Below are 18,571 nucleotides of genomic sequence, written 5' to 3' on the forward strand. Positions count from 1 at the left end.
ATTTTGAAAATGTTACAAAAACACACGGTTATGTGAGCATGTTGCTAGGGCCCTCTTCAACTTGGAAAGGGCCTGTGCAGCGAGCAGGCCCAGAACTTAGCTTCCTGCGCCCAGATGAACTCTCCTTGGGCGCTGACCTAGAACTAGCCACAGGGGCATGGGGTGAAATATGCTGAGGCGGGTCCACGTGCCGGGTGCTTCCCTGGGGCTGGCGTGGGATCCGCTTTTCGTGAACTGCTCGGGTTGAGATGGGCAGCCTGGCCCGCAGAGGACACTCGGAGGCTATTATCAGACGGGGAATGGTTGCTGGACAGGCAGGGACAGGTGTTGACTCTCATGGAGAGACCAGTGGCCTGGAAGCCAGGGACCTGGGATTTTAGTACTTCTGTCTCTACTTTTTCCACGTTCAGTTCCGGGCTCTGCTCTTAACCGCCGTCTTATTTGACGATGGCGGTGATGCACCTGTATTCGGTGAGACGTGGCTGCTGTGGGATGCCAGATGGTGAGTCAGCAGCGATAATATGGCGTGATACATGCCCGCTGAGCTGGGAACTGACCCTGCCCTGAGGACGTGAGGGCACGCCGCCCAGGGGTAGGGAGGCTTAGCCTGGAGATCCAGCAGATGAGCAGGAGTTAGGGAGACAGAGGGTGTTCCTGGCAGAGATGATGGCCAGAGAGCCCTGCGGGGTCAGACAACGGAAGCAGCTCCGAGGAGAGACGGGAAGCAGAGGCTGCAGCAGGCAGAGCCTATTAAGCAGGGAATGGCTTGATCAGATTTGCTTTCTCAGCTTACCTTCATGCCAACAGCAACACACCCTGACGCACCCTGCATGGTGGTATTAAGAGGGTTTATGAAATAACGTGGGTACCCACTAACTTCAGCAGCATCCCAACTGCTGAATGCATTGACAGATTTACGTATCTCGAGGACCCTTGCTCCCTACGGAGCGCCTCCTGCAGATAATGCAAGAAACCATTTGGCCTGGAATGCACATATGATATCTTTCTCTTTTTACTGGCAGCAGATCTGCCCGCCTAATTATATTTGGCATCGGCTAATATTAAAATTCATCTGCATTCCCTCTAACAGCTGCTGTCAGAGGGCTGGGGAGTCAGAAACACCCTGGCAAGCCACCCTGAGACTAAAATATTTGCGGCAGATAATCTGGAGGTGGATCGTTGAGAAAGGACTAGGGCGAGTGTCCAGATACCAGCGAGGAAGCTCTGGCTCATGGTAAATCTCACATTGTATCAAGGAGAACGTGCCAGGTAACCGGGTGGAGAATGGCACTCACCTCGAATTTGAGTCAGTGAATTCTGATGTTTGGTGGTGCTGGTCTAGTCATAGCTGTCTTTCAAATTTGTCTCTTCTTCCACAGTTTAATACCATCTAAGCTTGGAATTTTAGCCTAAGTTTGGGGCTCCGGATAGACCCACCCCTTTTCTAGCACCCCCCTTTCCCATGCCAGTACCCAGTCTCATTCAAGCCAGTGCTGATGGTGAGTTTGTTGTGTAGCCAGTGGGGCCTGGTGTGTTCAGCCCCCGGGGTGCCAGGCCTGCTGTGTGCATGTGTCTGCTGCGGGCTGACCAGGCCCATAGCGCCAGGACCCAGCCCTTGAGGAACTTGCATTCTGGCTGCACCAACACGGCTGGCTCCCGTGAAGCTGTCAGAAGGCCCAGCTAGAACTGTGCACAATAGAATGTCGGATGGAATGGGGCTACACCATGCACCACTGGCCGCAGTGCATTTATGCAAATGAGCAGGGGCCCCTCCTCAAGACACCCCTCTGCCAGCCATCCGAAAATATGATAAACGGTGCACACATGTGTGATGTCCCATGTGTGAACAGCGTCTCCTGGAGTTGCACGGTGTACACCCTGCTTCAGAGGGCCCGCCTCCCAGTAACCCCAAGTGACCCCAGGCCCAGGGAGGAAGCTGAGGTGCCTGTCCTGCGGGGCTGCTCAGGAGGGTGTGGCTGCTGCAGAGGACAGATCTGGCCTCCTCCGACTGGGTGGGCTGTGCCATTCTGCTCCCTGGTCACAGCTACCTGCCAGGGTAAACAGTCCTGGCTCTCCCCGCACGTGAGCACTGAGCCTCCTGGTGCGCCCATGGGTGGGGCCATGGCAGTCTAGACCCATGATCAAAGTAGCCACCATTCAGGTATTTCCTCACCTCCCCGGTGCTCCTCAGCTCTCTCTTCTTTCTCGCTCTTCCCTCCCCTCTTTAAACTGGGGGAGGGGAGAAGGAAGAGGCTGTCTTTGATCTCAGTGGAGGAAAAAAGTCTGTTCTGTTCGGGCTTTTGGCTAACACAACAAACAGTGTTTAAAATTTAACTTTGCTTAATTAATTAGTAATTCTGTTTAATGCTGTCTGATCTCCCTCCAAAAGGTATTTTGAAGCTTGAGAAGGGAACATCAAAGGGAGCCGGGTGAAGATGGTCAAGTAATGCATTTAATCTGGCAGTTGCTGGGGGTGGAGAGATGCCAGGTTGGGAACTAATGTGGGAGGGAGCCACCATCTGGTAAACAGCGCCAGACGGCTCCTTGGCTCTCCGTGGCCATTGCTGTGGCTCAAGGAGGCACAGGAACAGCTCCCGGGAGTGCCTCGCATTGCCCTCTGCACAGGCTGGGGGTTGGTTTTAAGAAAGCAGAGTTGACTCTTTCTTCCATGACTGCTGGGTATAGTTGGGCAGGTTGTATACTGCACAAGGGCTTCCAGGCAAGTAAGCGAGCAGCCGGCGAGGTCAAGCCCACTCCGTGCTCATTGTGCACGTACCCTCTTGGGGTGGAGGTCTGCATTTGGGTGGAGGTCTGCATTTGGGGTGGAGGTCTGCATGTCCCTAAGCGCATCACAGGCTTTTTAGTCAGGGGCCAGGAGAGCACGTCTTTCAGGCTTTGTGGGCGAACAGCCTCCTGGTTGCTATGCTGTTGCCCAGCGTGTGTAAGCGTGACTGTGGCCCCATAAAACTTTATTTACAAAAGCAGTCTGTGGGCTGGGTTTGCCTCACGATGGGATGTGATTTGCCAATCGCTGCTCCAGGTCGCCAAAGGAAATTCATGGGCACGTGACAGGCTCTGCTCTCCTCCTTACTCTGTCCTGCCCCTTCCTTTTCCTCCTGCCTTTCCCCCTTTTCTTCTTCCAAATCAGCAGTATCTCCTGTTACCATTGTGACTTGCAACTGAAGTGTGATCAGTCTCCCTGAAATTATGACCCTCAAAGACTATCTCTGGGGGAAAAACTCTCTGGTCTGAAGTAGAAGTAAAAACACAGAGAATGGAGCCTGCTTCTGGGTCCAAGTCCATCTCCCCAAAAAGGTGCTTCTCTTCAGTGCTTGGCTGGACCTGGGTGGCTGCAGCAGACACCCTCACTGTCCCCCCTCCTGCCTGCGCACCCCCGTGGGTGAAAAGGCGGGGAGTTTGCACAGGGGGAGAGGCTTCATATGTGGAGGTAGCAGCAACCTGTGCCCCTGGCTGTGGGGTCTGCCTGGCTTCACATTGGACCAGGGGCAGGACCTCTGAGAGGGTGAAAGGTCATCTTTGGTGGAGTGGAGGGGAATTGTCCTCATTCCTGGCCCCAGGTTCCCAGTCAGGGGGGCTCCCACCTCTGCCACTTATCTGTGCCCAGGCTCATGCTGGGAAGGGATCACCTGGTGGGTGTTGGGGCGGTTTCTGAGCTGGGATAGGATAGGGACCTGCTGATGAAGAGAAGAAAATGCAGGACTTCTGAAGAGGGGAAGGGGCTGGAAGGGATGTTTTCCATCCCCCTGAGAGAAGAGGTAGGATGGGCAGACCCAAGGGTGCAGGGGCTGTTTGCATGCATGTGTGTTGGGGGTGGGGGGGTGCTCCAAAGAGGGAGAAAGCAGGGACAGAGGTTTCTTTTCTTTGGGTTTTATCAAGTGGAACTTGAAAGGCAACATTGAACCTGAAGGTGGTTTTCTGATAACTTCCCTTTGAACTTGAAGTTTGGTTTCGATAAGCCTGGCCGGCTTACATCTCCAGCCAGGACCTCTGCGGAGGGAGGCAGCAGCTTTGAAGATGGAGCTGGCCTTTGTTTTTCTTTCTTCTTTTTCTTCTTTTTTCCCTCCTCGGGGAAGTGGTGGGGGGTGATTCGAGGATGATGCAAGCCATGAAATCACTCTGGTTTCTCTAGTACGGCAGTTTTGGAGTGAAAGGAATCATTTGGGTCTGGGTTACCAGCAGGGTAACCTACAACCAACAAATGCACCAGCATTAATTGAGCACTTACTGCATTCAGGCCGCTGCACTAAGTAGGCACACTGTACAGACTTGGTGACTAAGATGCAGAGAAGTCTGGCACCTTGCCCATGGCTGCCCAGGCCTCTTGGTGGCAGAAGCAGGAGATGAGCCAGGATATAGGCCCAAATATGCCCTCTCAACCTCGACACCCCACAGAGTTCAGTTGCCGCCATGGAGATGCTGGTTCTTGAGCAGAGGCCTCACTTGGTGCTGGGAGTAAGGAGCAACCAGGCTCCTCAGCCTTCAGTTAAGCCTCTAGACATGTTGCCTCATTTGTTGCCTCTTAAGTGGAGGGGGTGGTGGCACACATTGCCCTTGGCCTGGTGGAAGTGGCTGTGCATCATCCACCCGGCCCCATGACGGTGACAGCTCTGGCCCAGAAGGATACCAGCAGATTTATGATGGAGGCATCAGGCTGAATCAGGTTGTATGCTTGGCTAATCACCCACCTGAGTTCCCTGCGCCTGGGGATCAGGGCTTGGGGATCAGAGCTCAGGGCTCGGGGCTCTGGTCACACCCAAGAATACCTCCTGGCCACTGAGGTGTTTGCTTCGGAGGAGCAGGGAGTGCAGGACTCAGCTATATCCACTGTATCAGCAGTAGTCCGCGTCAGTGACCGCTTCCCCTTCCATGACCCTCTAGCAGGGAGGATGCCAGGGGGCTCCGAGGAGCCAGACCATCTTTTAGGTCTGTCCTCATTGGCCTCATCCTGTCAAACCACTAGGGAGGAGCTGCAGTCAGCAGGGCCTCTAGCTGGAGCCCTTGCCAGTTCTGGGGAGTTGTTGCCTCGTTGTAGAGACCATGGGGCTTGGAGGCTCCCTGAATACTCAGGACATCATTTCCCCCTAACAGGGTGAGGAGAAGGAGGAGGGCAGTGGAAAGGAGCTGGGCTAATCAGCTGCCTTCCCGTCCCACCCTGTCTGGCCTGATGGCCCGGCTCATCCTTATCTCAAGTTCCTCTCCTCCCTGTCCTGCCCCACCCGGCTGCTGCACGTGATAAAGGGCCTCTGGGTCTGCCTGACTCCAAAACCTCAGTTCTCAGAAAACTTAGCTACAGACTGTCCCAGTTCCCCAAAGGAAGTGGGGCTGCATCCCACACTCCTGCCACTCACGCCCTGGACTCTGTAGCTGGGCCCTGGCTCTTAACCCTTTACAGATTTCTGGGGGGCTACAGTCACCCCATTTTATGGTTTGGGGAGCTGCTGCACACACCGTAGGGTCAGGACCCAGAAAGACAACAGAGAGAGCCGATGGACAGTGCATGTTCAGTCAGCCCTGCCTTGGGCCTGCCTGGCACTGTGAGGTCACTGCATCATCTTCATGCACAGATGGGTGCCCACGGATGCTCTAGCTAACGGTGGGGCCGCTAACAGTAAAGTGGGAGGGCAGAGCCCAGTCCCCCCTGGGAGTCTCTGCCGCACCTCCCCAGCAGCCACTCTGGGGGCCCGGTTGGTAAAGCTGTGTGGATAGGCATGGTGGAGCAATGGGGGTGGGAGATGCAGAACCCCCACTTAGTTTCCTGGCCGGTGGCCTTGTTTCCCCAGGGCCTTGCCTTCCAAAGACAGTCCACCCACAGTGAAGGCCACTGCCCAGGAGTCTCAGCTCCTCATGGGGGCCTCGGGGGCCGCCTTCAGAGCTGGTAGAGAGCAGAGTAGTTTGACTAGAGTCCTTACTTTCCTGGCCAGCCCTGGCGCCCTGGTGGGGGCATCCTTCACTCAGGCCCCGGGACAAAGCCACGGCCAGTGGTGGGTCCAGCCTGGCATCTGGTCAGGCACAAGGTCTTGCACTCACGCCTTCTCCCTGGTCTCCCCCACAGTGGCCCTGCCTCCAGAGAAGACCGACGGGCTGGCCAGCGGGGATGAGAAGAGGGTGGAGAAGGCCAGCGAGTCTTGCCCTGGCTCTAAGAAGCAGCTGAAATTTGAAGTAAGTTTCCTCTCCCGGTGCTGGGGCTGGAGACAAAGGTTTTCTCTTCTCAGTGGTGCTTTTCGCAGAGGGAAGCGAGGCCTACCCGATGTGCAGGCCCTCCCCTCCTGCATGACAGACCCCTCTGTAGGGGCTTCCTCCAGCCACATCTGGGGCCGCCCAGCTCAGCACAGGCCCGAGCGTGCTGTGTCCACCCTCTCTGCCAGGCCCCCTCTCCATGTGGGGTGCAGCCTGGAAGGTGGGGTGGGCGTGAGAGCAGACAGGAAGAGCTGACTCTGTGGTACTGCTGCCGCCTCCCTCGCTGGCTCAGCTTCTTGCTGTTGAAACCGTCCCTTCCAACTCACCAGGCTGTTCTGCGTAGCATGCAGGGGCTCTCAGGTGGGTGGACAACCAGGAGGTGGAGGCCTTGGCCAGGCCCCTGGCTGGGTCTGGGCCTCTGCTTCCCCGTGTGAGGGCCACAGCAGGGAGCTGGCTCTCCGAGCTCGATCTGGCCGCCCTGCGCCCTAGACTGTGCGTTAAGCTCCTTCTGTGCACCAGGCCCTCGGGCCTGCCCTCGTGGGGCTGACAGGCTTTTCTTCACTCTCCTTTCCCCTCCCACCTGCCTTTCCATTTCCCCTCGTGAGACTACAGGTGCGTAACTCCAGAGCCAGACGCTGGGGTGCTCGTCAGCACCATCAGCTGATATGTCTGAAGTGCTCAGAGGGGCTTCCATATGTGTCACTTCTTCCTTCCAGCCAGTGACAATCGGTGCTCTTGCTTCACAGAGCAGAGTGTGGTGAGGGGGACAGAGCAGGGGCCCTTCCCAGTGACTGTGCCGTCCGTGACTGATGGGCATCTAGGAGCTGGGGAGCGTGGACCACCTGTCAGGCAGAGTAGTTATGGGTGCCTTGGGGGAGGAGCAGTGGCTGCAAGCAGAGTCTGAGCTGAGCCTCTGAGCGCTGAGCACAGGGTAGGCCTCATAGTTGAGAACGGCGGGCACCGGGGATAAGGCAGCTGTGGCAGAGGGAACAGCAGGAGCACAGATCTGGAGACTTCTCGTGCTGGCACATTGCGCGGGCATGACAAGCTGCATTCGTGTGGCCCGCATGGGGGTGGCAGGAGAGAGAGGAAGATACAGCAAAGGGGGTACAGCAGGTCACTTGGGACCCTGCAGGAGCTGAGGGGGACAGGCAGCACCTGGTCTGCTTCTTCCTGGAGCCCACCTGGTCCCAGTGGAACTTTGGGATTGCGTGGTGAGCTGAGGGCCGAGCCCGAGGCAGAGAGAAGGCTCAGGCGCAGGTATTTTACTTTCCTGGAAGCCTGTGGGGGTCTGTTTTTGGAGAGGGGCTGCGGGCTGCCTGCAACCCAGGCGAAGGGCTCACCTGAGAGCCCAGGTTATGGAGGGACCGGAGGAGCCAGGACAGACTCAGTGAGCCAGAAGGAGTTCTCGAGTTTCTGAATCAGACCACGCTGTCTTGGAGCCTAGTGGGGGGCAGGGAGCAGGGAGCGCCGCGTGTTGGTGGGGGCACAGGAGCGGCGTGGGTTGTGCCACATGAAACGGTGCCCGGAGAGTAGAGCTGCACTTGGCAGGTATCAGATGGGCATGTCACAACTGAGGGAAAGCCGGCTTTGAACTCAGCATGGTCCGCCCGAGCACTGCTGGAGGGCTGGGGCTCTGGGCTGTGCCAGCTCCATGCTTGGGGCCACGCTGCAGGCCTTTGGAGGCCGGGGCTGGGGGCTGGGCTTCCTCAGGTGGGGCCTGTGCGTGGCCCAAGGAGAAGCTGGGTGTGGAGCAGGAGGGCCTGGGAGCATCTATTTTCTGTACATAGAATCTTATCATAAAGGCATTTGTGAGACCTGTCCCCGAACGGCCGGCCGCCCTAGGACTCACTGGTGTTTGCTCCCCTGTGCCCGGCCGCCACGGCTCAGCTCTGAGTGCCTGCGGAGTGTGGGAGGGGTGATGCAGAGTCAGTGTCAGACTGATCATCGCAAGAGACGTTGGCAGCTGCTGCGTGAATCAGGCTCTTACATACTTGTTTTCAGGTCCCCCAAGACCACGCGACCAGGACTTGGGAGGTGATCCCAGGAGCAGGGGAGAGGGAAGCCAGTACTGAGTTAGCGGGCGGGTCACTGCCCGGCGCGGCAGGGCTCAGGGCCCCTGGGGACTCTCCCACAGCTGTCTGGGATGTGCTCAGATTTGTCCCCAAGGGTCAAGGAGGCTGCGTGGGGTATTCTCTGGTGCTGGCCCCTCCTTGTTCAGGTTCCTCTGGGTATTCAGCCTTGCCCTGGGACACTGCCTGGTGCTGGAGGTGGGGGTTTGGAAACTGGCCACCACAGCTACAGGGAAAGGCTGAGGGGTCACAGGGTGGGACTGCGATGCTCCCAGCAACATTATGAGATAGACACTGTCATTTCCCACACTTTATATGAGGGAAAACTGAGGCACAGAGAAGCCAAGCCCAGAGTCACTCGGCTGTGGAGCTCCAGCATGCTGCCCAGGGCTGCCTCCGGAGCTTCAGCTTTTAGTGTCATGCTCTCCTGCCCACTAGGGCGGGTCGCAATGTGGGGGTTCTCCTGTGGCTTCCTGTGTCACCATCTCTCTGCCTTCCAGTAGCTTCTAGCCCTTGGTCCAAGTTCCATCCTCCCGAGGCCACAAAGCCTCTGTGAGCCTAGAGAGCCTGGTGCCCCTGTAGGCACCTCTCTGGGACAAACCACCGACTGCCACCTCCCCCGGGCCCCTCATGTCTTGGTAACGACCAAGAGGGGCAGGACATGAGGGGCAGGGCAGGACAGTGGGGCGATGGCAGCCGTGACCTGGGCCCGGGCACCCCACAGTCATGTTGCTGTGCTGGATGACCGCCGTGTGTGTGTCTGTCCAGGAGCTGCAGTGCGACGTGTCCGTGGAGGAGGACAGCCGGCAGGAGTGGACCTTCACCCTGTATGACTTTGACAACAATGGCAAGGTCACCCGAGAGGTGAGTGCCCTGCCGTGCCACATCCTGAGACACAGGGTGCTGTCCTGGGCCTCCGCTGCAGTCCCTTCTCGTCTCCTTCTGGGGCCACTGCAGTGGCGGGGCCGGGAGCGTGGCTGCTGGGAACTTCAGGCAGGAGTGGGGAGTGGGGAGAGGAGACAGGAAGGAAGGGGCAGCTGGCTCCCTGGGGGAAGGCTGCACAGAGCACCCAGGCCTCCCCACCTCAGCCAGTCTGCCCAGGAGCCGGGGCCAGGTGGGCATCCCAAGCTGTGCCCCCTCCGCCCACACAGCAGGGAGCACCCGAGGGCACTGCCAGCACCTGTTCACGGCCACTTGGGTGGTGACTGGATTGGTCAGGGGGCTGGTGGCAGCTCCAGTCTCGACACCGAGGACCCTGCCAGCTGCCTTCAGCATTCATTTCTGGTCAGAAGGTACAGAGGAGCCTCACGTGCTGACCGCGGGAGGTTTGTCCCCATCTCAGAGGAGGAGGCTTGGAGGAGCTGTGGGGGACACTGTTTTCGGAGTCTGCACTCTGCCCTCCTTTCCCCTTGGCAGCAAGAGCACGAGCAAGAAGAGGCTGTCCAGGAGGACGCCCCAAGAAATTGTTCACCAGATCATGTCTTCTTGCTACCGAGAGCGAGGAGATTGGCTTCCTCTCCAGGAAGGACCAGCCTGGTGTCTCCCCTGGCCTATTTTTAGCCCAAAGCCACTCCTCAAATCTGGCTATAAATACTTTTCCCCTTCGCATCTCTGGCCATCAGCATGCAGAACCCTCCATCTCTGCAGGCACAGCCTGGGCCTGGCATCTGGGCTGACTTTGCAAGTCAGAAGAAAGTGCCTGTCCATCCTTGTTACCTGTGCAGTAAATCCCCCAGCCCCTCTCCCGTGAGTGGGCCGAGCCATCGGCAGAGCTGACCTTGCAGCGGGATCGCCAAAGCGCGCTTGTGCCCCACCCTGCGCAGGCCGGAGCTGCTGAGTTCGCACACCAGGGCTCCAGGCCTGGCCTGTGCGCTTGGAGGGTGACGTTGGTGGACTTTAGCCGCCTCAGCTTTAAAATGGAGACAATCTGCCCGCTTCGTGGGCTTTCCGAGGTGGCGAGAGAGTGTGGGCAAGCGTGGCTGTGTGGAGACTCTGGGGAGGAGAGAGGGAAGGCAAGTCCTCTGCGAGCTGGGGCCACCAGGAGAGCCAGCGAGAGACGGGCTGGCACCTGGGTCAGAAACCAGTGGCCCCCACAATCCCAGTCTAGCCCCCCATAGCCTGGACCAACTCCCCAGAGGATTTTGTTAAAAATGAAAAGAGCACAGGCAACAAAAGTAAAAATAGGTAAACTGGACGTCACAGTTGATGTCATCAAAGGGGTGCGCTCAACAGTGAAAGTGAAGTGAAGAAAACATTTGCACATTGCATATCGGATGGGGGTTAATGCCCGCAGTGTATAAAGAGCTCCCGCCACTCACCAATAATAAAACAATGCAAGGGGCGTAAGAAGACATCTTTCCAAAGAAGATAGACAAACAGCCAGTGAGCACATGAAAACATGTTGACTATCGCTGGAGAAATGTAAATCCAAGCACAGTGAGAATCCACTTCACACCCACTAAGGTGGGGATGTGAAATGGTGCAGCTGCTGTGGAAGACAGTATGGTGGCTCCTCAGGAAAGTGTGTGTAGAATTATTCTACCCTAGAACAATCTAGAAATTCCACTTCTGGGTATGCAACCAACAGACCTGAAAGCTGGGTCTTGAAGAAATACTTGTATGCCTGTGTTCGTCACAGCATTTTCACAATGGCCAAAAGGTGGAAGCAGCCTGAGTGTCCATCAACACACGAATGGATGAACTGTGGTATATAACTACATGGAATACTACTCGGCCTTGAAAAGGAAGGAAATTCTGATACTTGCTACAACATGCATTGGTCTTAAAGATATTATACTAAGTGAAACAAGCCAGTCACAAAGAGATGTATAACATACGGCTGCACTTACAGAGGCACCTGGCATAATCAAATTCACAGGGACAGAGAGATGGTGGGTGGTTGCCAGGTTTGGCAGGGAAAGAAGATATGTAGTTGAAACAAGTGAAATAAGTTGCCATTGTGTAAGATTCTGAAAATTTAACAGGACATTCTGGATTTCTGGCTTCTCTGAGGTCACACAGATTGTGTTGTCACTGGCTGGTCAGCTGAGCAGATGCTGCTCCCGCCTAAGGGTGCAATCAGCTTCTGGCCACCCAGTCACCCTCTGCCTGGCTGTGGCAGTCCTTGGTGTGGCAGCTGTCTAAGAGCTTAGGGCTGGGAGTAAGGGGTTCCGCGGGGCAGGCAATTGATTGTCCATGGACCTGGCCTTCCGAGAACAAACACCTTTTCCAGAGGTTTCCAACATCATTTAAAGATAAAGCCTCCCCGCCCTCAATAAATGACCTTAGAAGAGTCCCAAAACATAGGGGGACCGAGGGAGGAGCCCTGGTCTACCCCTCCACACCCCAGTCACAAGTCTTTGAGCTAGCTCATGGAGCATGAGTTGCAAAGGAGATGAGATTTGGCCAACTTCTCACAGAATAGTTTGTCTTTAGGGCCACGTCTACCCTTATGTTTTCATTCAGAACTTGGTTCCTCAGGCCTGGGGCGATGCTGGCAAAGCCCCACTTCCAGTTCTCCCAGCCCACCTCTGTGACCACCTGTTGCTACCTGGTGGTCAGCACGCGCCAGAAGAGCCTTCTCAGTGGCTGGGAGCTGCCTCAGCTCTGCAGGACAGCTTGGAAGTGCAATGGAGACGCAGCGTCCCGGGCTGCCCTCTGCACCAGCGCGGGATGGGTTTCCACAGGCGGCTCCACAGTCGTGCAAGGGCCCCACATTGTGAGCCAGTTGCCCACTCCATACCTACTCGCCCCCTCATTGACTCTCCTGCTCCCCCACTCCAGCTTCCTGGGCGCCCCCCTTCTCTGAACCAGGGCCGAATCGGCACCTCGGGTTCTACCAGGTTCGAAGGTGCCTGTGGTCTCTGCTTCTCCCCACCAGGACATCACCAGCCTGCTGCACACCATCTATGAGGTGGTTGACTCCTCGGTCAACCACTCCCCCACGTCAAGCAAAACTCTGCGGGTGAAGCTCACCGTGGCCCCTGATGGCAGCCAGAGCAAGAAGAGCATCCTTCTTAATCACCCTGGTGAGGGGCTGGAGGCCACCTGGCTCTCGGGAAGGACCAAATCCCCACTGGGGAGCAGAGGAAGGGTGTCCCGGGGTGGAGGCGTTGGGCAGATCCTTAAAGGAATAAGATTTGGAAAGGAAAATGAGGGAAGGGATTCCAGATGGAGGCCCTAGCGTAAGCAAAGTGTTGGAGGTGGGCGTGGGGTGGCGAGCAGCCAGAACCAAGGCCTGTTGTGATGGGGGTGGTGAGCAGAGCCTTGAGGGACAGGTGAGGAGTCTGTGAGGCTGGGGGAGGAGGTGACAGGACAAGCGGCTTCTTAACTCCTCTAGTCCTGGCTCAGAGAGCCCTTCCCGCAGAGCTGTGGTGAGGCTGCCGTGGGCCAGTTTGGAAGGGCCGCATGCCAGGCACTGGGAATGCCTGGGCGGGGCTGGGAGGCTGGCGAGCTCAGAGGCAGGCTGCTCACCTCACTGTTTCTTGGGTGGGACTCAGACCTGCAGAACACAAGGCCCAGAGCAGAAACCAGACCCACAGAGGAGCTGCGAAGCTGGGAGAAGAAGCAGCGAGCCCCCCTCAGGTATAATGGACATGGGTGGAGAGGGCAGCCCCGTGTGCCTGAGCACATATTGAGCGCCAACTGTGTACCTGCATCTGAGGGATTCTGAGCAGGAGGCTCCAGTCTTTGCCCTCCTAGAGGCAGTGATTTCAGAAGATAAGCTCACAAATCATGATTGAAAAAGAACTAAGAAAAAAAAAATACTCAAGCTGACTATAGGTCTGCATTGCTTTACCTAAAATGCTTTGGGCTCGATGTGTTCTGGAACCCAGCGTGGTTGGGTTCTAGCAGGTGCTGCTGGTATGTTGCTCATGTATCTATTTGGGGCCTGGCAGCACCTTGGGATTTAGCACCTGCTGATTGTGTAGGGAGACATATGAATATCCATACCAGGTGAGGTAGATGCCACAGCTACCTGGACCTCTGATCAGGGCAGGCTTGTTTCCGGGCCGTTTGGGTTTCAGACCTGGGTAAGGGGTTAGAGAGCACCTGTTACCTTCATCTGTTCTTTCTTCAACGGTAAGGAAGGGAAGGAGGGGACAGAGACAGTACAAAGAAGGGCCGTGAGTAAGCAGTGATGTGAGGTAGCGATAATATGGGGGCCTGAGGCTATTAGGAACATGGAACGGAGTTGACTGGAGTTTGAAAAGTCGTGGTTCATAGGGGGAGGAGACGGTGGTCCCAGCAGGGGAGGCGGCATGGTGTGGGGAAAGGGCTAAGGACCAGAGGTTTTCATGCTGGCGGCAGATGGAAGGGGCTGTGCTGGGGTACGTGGGGAGGAAGTAGGTTGAGGGGCATCCAGATCATGGAGGGCCTTGAAGGGGAGAGCAAGGGAGCCCAGAATCCTGCACTGGCCACGCCTCTTCCACCCCGACCCCATACACACGCGCTAGGAGGGCCATTCCGGACTTTGGGCCACTTGTGAAGTCTGCCAGCCTCGAGTGCAATAGCTCGGAGGCTTCTGCTCCCGTAACTCCTGGGAAACCAGGGCAGGTGTTAGGCCACCTGCCTGCGATGAATTCACAGGGCTTGGGGCTTCGGGGTATCATTAAGTGTTTGACCGGTAACCCCTCCCTTTTGCTATGGGCCTGTTCAAAGCAAAGTCCCTATCGAGTCTTTCCAGAAGGCCCAGGGAAGCCGGCAGGGTCTGTCTCTCCACGGGCAGGGTGGGAGATGGAGGCACAGACTGCCAAGATGACCTCTCCGTGGTGTCTCTGCTGCCTGTGGGGCTGCCCCACGTGCCCCCAGGCTGTGCCCACTGGCTCACTCACCGGCCTGCCACAGGTTCCAGGGTGACAGCCGTCTGGAGCAGTCCGGCTGCTACCACCATTGCGTGGACGAGAACATCGAGAGGAGAAACCACTACTTAGATCTCGCCGGGATAGAGAACTACACGTCCCAGTTTGGGCCTGGTAAGGGGGCTCCTGCACCTGCCAGGTGGGGCAAAGGGAGGGCGAGAGTGGGCGGTGGTCGCCGGTGGGTGGACAGGGGTGGCTGCTGTTCCGCCTGGGCTGGGGGCGGGCATACCTTTTATGGGACTGGTTAAGAGTCTTCTTGATGATGTTAAACTTAAGCATTTTAAAATTGAGGTAACACATGCACAAAGGTGAACAAAATCAAATAACATGTGAGGACCTACAATATAACAACAGTGACAGGTCACACCCACCCCAGCCCGCCCCGTCCAGCCCTCCCTGCCCTGTTCCCCTCTCAGTGAAGCAAACCACGCCGTCTGGTTCTGCTCTTGGCTTCCTAGCTCTTGCTAAGATACAGGCAGACAAAGCTCACGTAAGCTCACTTCCCCGACCCCCTTTCACCCTCCCTCATCCTCTGCTTCATTCCTCTGTGGGTTCGCTCTAGAAGTTAGGGGTGTGCCTGTGGACACTCCGGTGCCCTCAGTTGTCAGTGTCCCTGCCTGTGCTGGGGAGCTCTTAGGGGAGAACTATTTTTAAAGGCCTAACAGCCTTCCCCATGAGCAGATGGGGAAGAAATCTCCAGTGAGATCTCCCGCAAGACAGCGAGGACTGGTGGGGGGCGGAAGGGGACCTCTGACAAAGAAGGTCTTTATCAGAGAACTGGGACTGGGGTGATTTCGGGGACACAGTGCCGCACACAGGAGGTGCTCATGCAATATCCGTTGTGTTGGTTCTAGGCTCCCCGTCAGCGGCCCAGAAGTCAGAACTGCACCCCCGCACCTCCAACCCCACTCGGTCTCGCTCCCACGAGCCAGAAGCTGTGCACGTCCCACACCGAAAGCCCCAAGGCGTGGACCCCGGCTCCTTCCACTTCCTTGACACCCCATTCTCCAAGGTCTCCGAGGTCCAGCAGCGGCTGCGGGGCACCCAGGACGGGAGCAAGCACTTTGTGAGGTCCCCCAAGGCCCAGGGCAAGGGCGCGGGTGTGGGCCACGCGGCCCGAGGGGCAAGAAGCAAACCCCCTCTGGGACCCGCCATCCCGGCGGTGTCCCCTTCCGCCCACCTGGCCGCCAGCCCAGTCCTCCTCCCCACGCTGGCACCCCTCGGGCACAAGAAGCACAAGCACCGCACCAAGGAGAGCCAGCCGGGTGCCGGGGCCTGCAGGCGCCGCTGGCCGTGGGCGCCGTCGCGGGGCGGGACCAGGTGCGGGAGCTGCCCGCCGTGGTGGTGTACGAGAGCGCGGCCGGCCAGGCCGTCCAGAGACACGAGCACCACCACCACCACGAGCACCACCACCACTACCACCACTTCTACCAGACATAGAGCCCCCGAGCCCGCCTGCCATATGAAGGACCCCCGCCCCCAGACCCCCGAGGCATTATTATTCTATTAATTATTGTTATTATGGCGATTATTGTTATTAATAATTATTGTTACTCCACTAATATTCAGCTAGCCTCCAGGTAGGAGATATATGGAAACACAGAACTAAACTCTTATTTATATGTTGTGGGGACTGCATAACTCACCTGAGAACGGACTCTGGGTTTGGATGTGGCCTGTAGATGGCAGGAGCCCCCTGGGGTTCAGAGCTGCCGTCTCCAGGCAGGGGTCCCACACTCTTCCCAGCCCGGGGCGCCCTGGGCCCGAGCTCTGCCCCACCCCGTCTCTTCCAGGAGAACACCCTTACCTGGCCCGGCTTCCAGAAACCCTCGAAATCTCCGAGAAGATAAACAGCTGCTACCTCTTAGTATTATTCTGATTTTATTTTGCCCTTAACTGACTGTCATGTGCTACAAGGGATTTCAGCGGACTGCAGGCGCCACCTGGCCGGCTGTTGTGTTTTTATGTCCTGACCTAGAATCCTTAGCTGTCCTTCTGGCCTCATCTTCCACGCCTTTCCAGTGGGCTCTCGCCCATGTCCCAAACCGGTCCCTCTTTTCTGCCATGCACCACGTGAAAACACACTTCGCCTCCTCTTTTCCTCCCTGCTCCTCTCTTCTTTAAAAAGACGCACCTATTTAAAGCCTTCTCCTTTTGGAAACCTCTGGAGAGGGAACCAACTACATAAATAAGCATGGTTTTCCAAGATCAGGCAGTTGTGTGTTGTTGGTTATGACTGAAGACGTGCAAACCTCGTGTTCTGCCGCTGGCAAATACACACCTGCCTTCTGGCTCTCCACAGAGCTTCTGTTTCTGTAGCCAGTGCCGCGGGTCCCCACCCTCCCGCCCCCACCCCGTGTATCTTTCTATAAATATACACTCTCAGGTATGTTTCTGGTGTGCAGGAGCCAGTGGTTTGCTTCTCTAGATGCTTCCTGAGCCGATGTGGCCCCTGTGCCTCCTTTGGACACTCTGTCCAGCAGGTGTGACTTAGCCACTGTCCTCTTCTTGGGGGACCTTTCTTGTAGTTTGGGGGTCTAGCAGGTTTTGCAGAGGCCTGGTGGGGTTCAGACACTTGGAGGGGAGTGAGGACAGTGGCCAGAGTTGGGACCCTGGGACTGTGTCCTCCCAAAGCAGGGAACAACGGGGGGAGTTCGTCAGTCAGTTGGGAACCACGTGAAAAGCAGAAATTTTCGAGGGACTATTTACAAAGTGTGGACAAAGGCTCCTGACAGCATGCAGAATCTGCGGCTGGCCCTGTGGGGCCCACTGCACCCAAGGGTGGAGGGGGTGAGCCAAGGAATCCTCAACAGACAGAGTGGAAAGGGAGGTGGCCAGCATGTGGGGACCCTCCTGACCTCACTCCCCTGCCCCTCTACATCCTGTTGAGACCCAGTTGGCTGAGGCCGCTGAGAGCCGGCAAGAAGGGGAGCCGTTGATCTGGAGGTCACAGGGGCATTGTTCCCCGGCAGAGAGTCTGGAGGGATGCGAGAAGAAAGTGACCAGCTGCCTGCCTTTCTGCTGCTGGGTCTCCCAGCCGGCGGAGTCTTTCCCAGAGCCTCTGGTTCTCGAAGATGGTGGGCTTCGTGGTTGGCACTGCACTGCTAATTGTATTCATTGCTGGCGTTTGCGAGGCTGGGTAAATGTAACTGATCTTCTCCAAAACCCTGTGAGGTGGCCAGCGGAAGCTGGGGGCACACCAGCCTCAGAGACGTTAACTGCAACACAGCAGGTGGCAGGACAGAGATTCTAGTGACCCCTCCACGAGCCCATACTGCTGGACTTGGGTTTCCCTTATTTAGCTTTGTGGGCTTCTGTCAGTCAGGACCAAATACAAACCGACAGGAATGTAACCACGCCAGGAAGGCAGGGAGGGCGCTGACTTTACGACGACGACCCGGGATGTGAGTGAAGCTGGGTCTTAACTGGTTTTCTCTTGGATTTATGCTTCTGCTTGGAGGCTGCCTCCGCCAGGCTAGGCCTGCTGGCACCCAGGCTGCAAGATCAGTGGGCAAAGGACCTTCTGCTCAGGGAAAGGTGGTGATTGGCAGGACATGGATTCTGTCCCCATCCTTGAACCAATCGCCGCGGCCCACCTGAGGTCACGTGTCCAACCTGAGCTGAAGAGGTGGGGTCTGTGCCAGAAGATAGGGGAGGGGGGGTGCTGAGCAGACAGGCCTGAATTCCCGCAACCATGGAAACGAGCCAGGAATTGGGCCCACTCAAGCAGCCTCCTGCCTGGTGGCTTTGGAGTCCTTCCTAGGCCTGAGGGGAGGTCCCCGTGCCACCTCTCCCCACCGCACATCTGTCAGAATCCCATTATTTCCTGGCAGTTGGGATTTACCTAACTTTTAAAAATCATTTCAAAAATAGTAACGTGCACATATACAAGATCCAAATAGGACACAGTAGAGAGTAGCTTCTCTCCAGCACCTGATAGCTGCCCCAGGGTGCCATCTGGGTGGCATGGCACGAGCCCAGACTGGCTCAATGCCACCTGGCTTCCAAGCAGACGCCCTCTCCTAGAGCTTCAGGTGAAACCCCACACCTGTCAAGCCTCACTTTCCCCTCTAAAGAGGCTTCCTAAAAGACCCACCTCACAGGGTTGCTGTGAGAATTTGAAGAGTTAAAACGGCTCCTGGTCCATGTGAGTGCGATGAAAGTGTTAGGGGTCACTTTTCACAAGAATAAATGCATTTATATGCGCTATCTTCCCATCTAAATTTTGTTAATTTTTAAAAAAGACTTTTTCAGAATGATTTTAGGTTTACAACAAAATGGAGAGGGAGGTATGGAGGTTTTCTGTCTACTCCTTACCCCGAGATATCACCCTTACCAACTCTCACCAGATGGTACTTTTTTTAATCAAGGATGAACCCACATTGGCCAGTCACAGTCACCCAGAGTTTACACTGGGGCTCACTCTTGGTGTTGGATTTA

The 18,571-nt window shown here is 56.5% G+C and overlaps 1 protein-coding gene across 1 annotated transcript in view; it reads left to right on the forward strand.

The window, feature by feature from the left end:
* NKD1 (NKD inhibitor of WNT signaling pathway 1) overlaps positions 1-15,621 on the forward strand; it is a 70,056-nt gene extending 54,435 nt beyond the window's left edge. Inside the window, 7 exon segments of the mRNA XM_037515771.2 lie at positions 6,074-6,180; positions 9,039-9,134; positions 12,151-12,298; positions 12,770-12,854; positions 14,118-14,245; positions 14,986-15,390; positions 15,393-15,621. Of these exon segments, the coding sequence (XP_037371668.1) occupies positions 6,074-6,180; positions 9,039-9,134; positions 12,151-12,298; positions 12,770-12,854; positions 14,118-14,245; positions 14,986-15,390; positions 15,393-15,571 (1,148 nt within the window). The 3' untranslated portion in view covers positions 15,572-15,621.
* The last annotated feature ends 2,950 nt before the right edge of the window (positions 15,622-18,571 follow it).

This window comes from Talpa occidentalis, unplaced genomic scaffold (assembly GCF_014898055.3).
Source record: "Talpa occidentalis isolate TD23 unplaced genomic scaffold, MPIMG_talOcc4v2.1 talOcc4.17, whole genome shotgun sequence".
Classification (NCBI taxonomy): domain Eukaryota; kingdom Metazoa; phylum Chordata; class Mammalia; order Eulipotyphla; family Talpidae; genus Talpa; species Talpa occidentalis.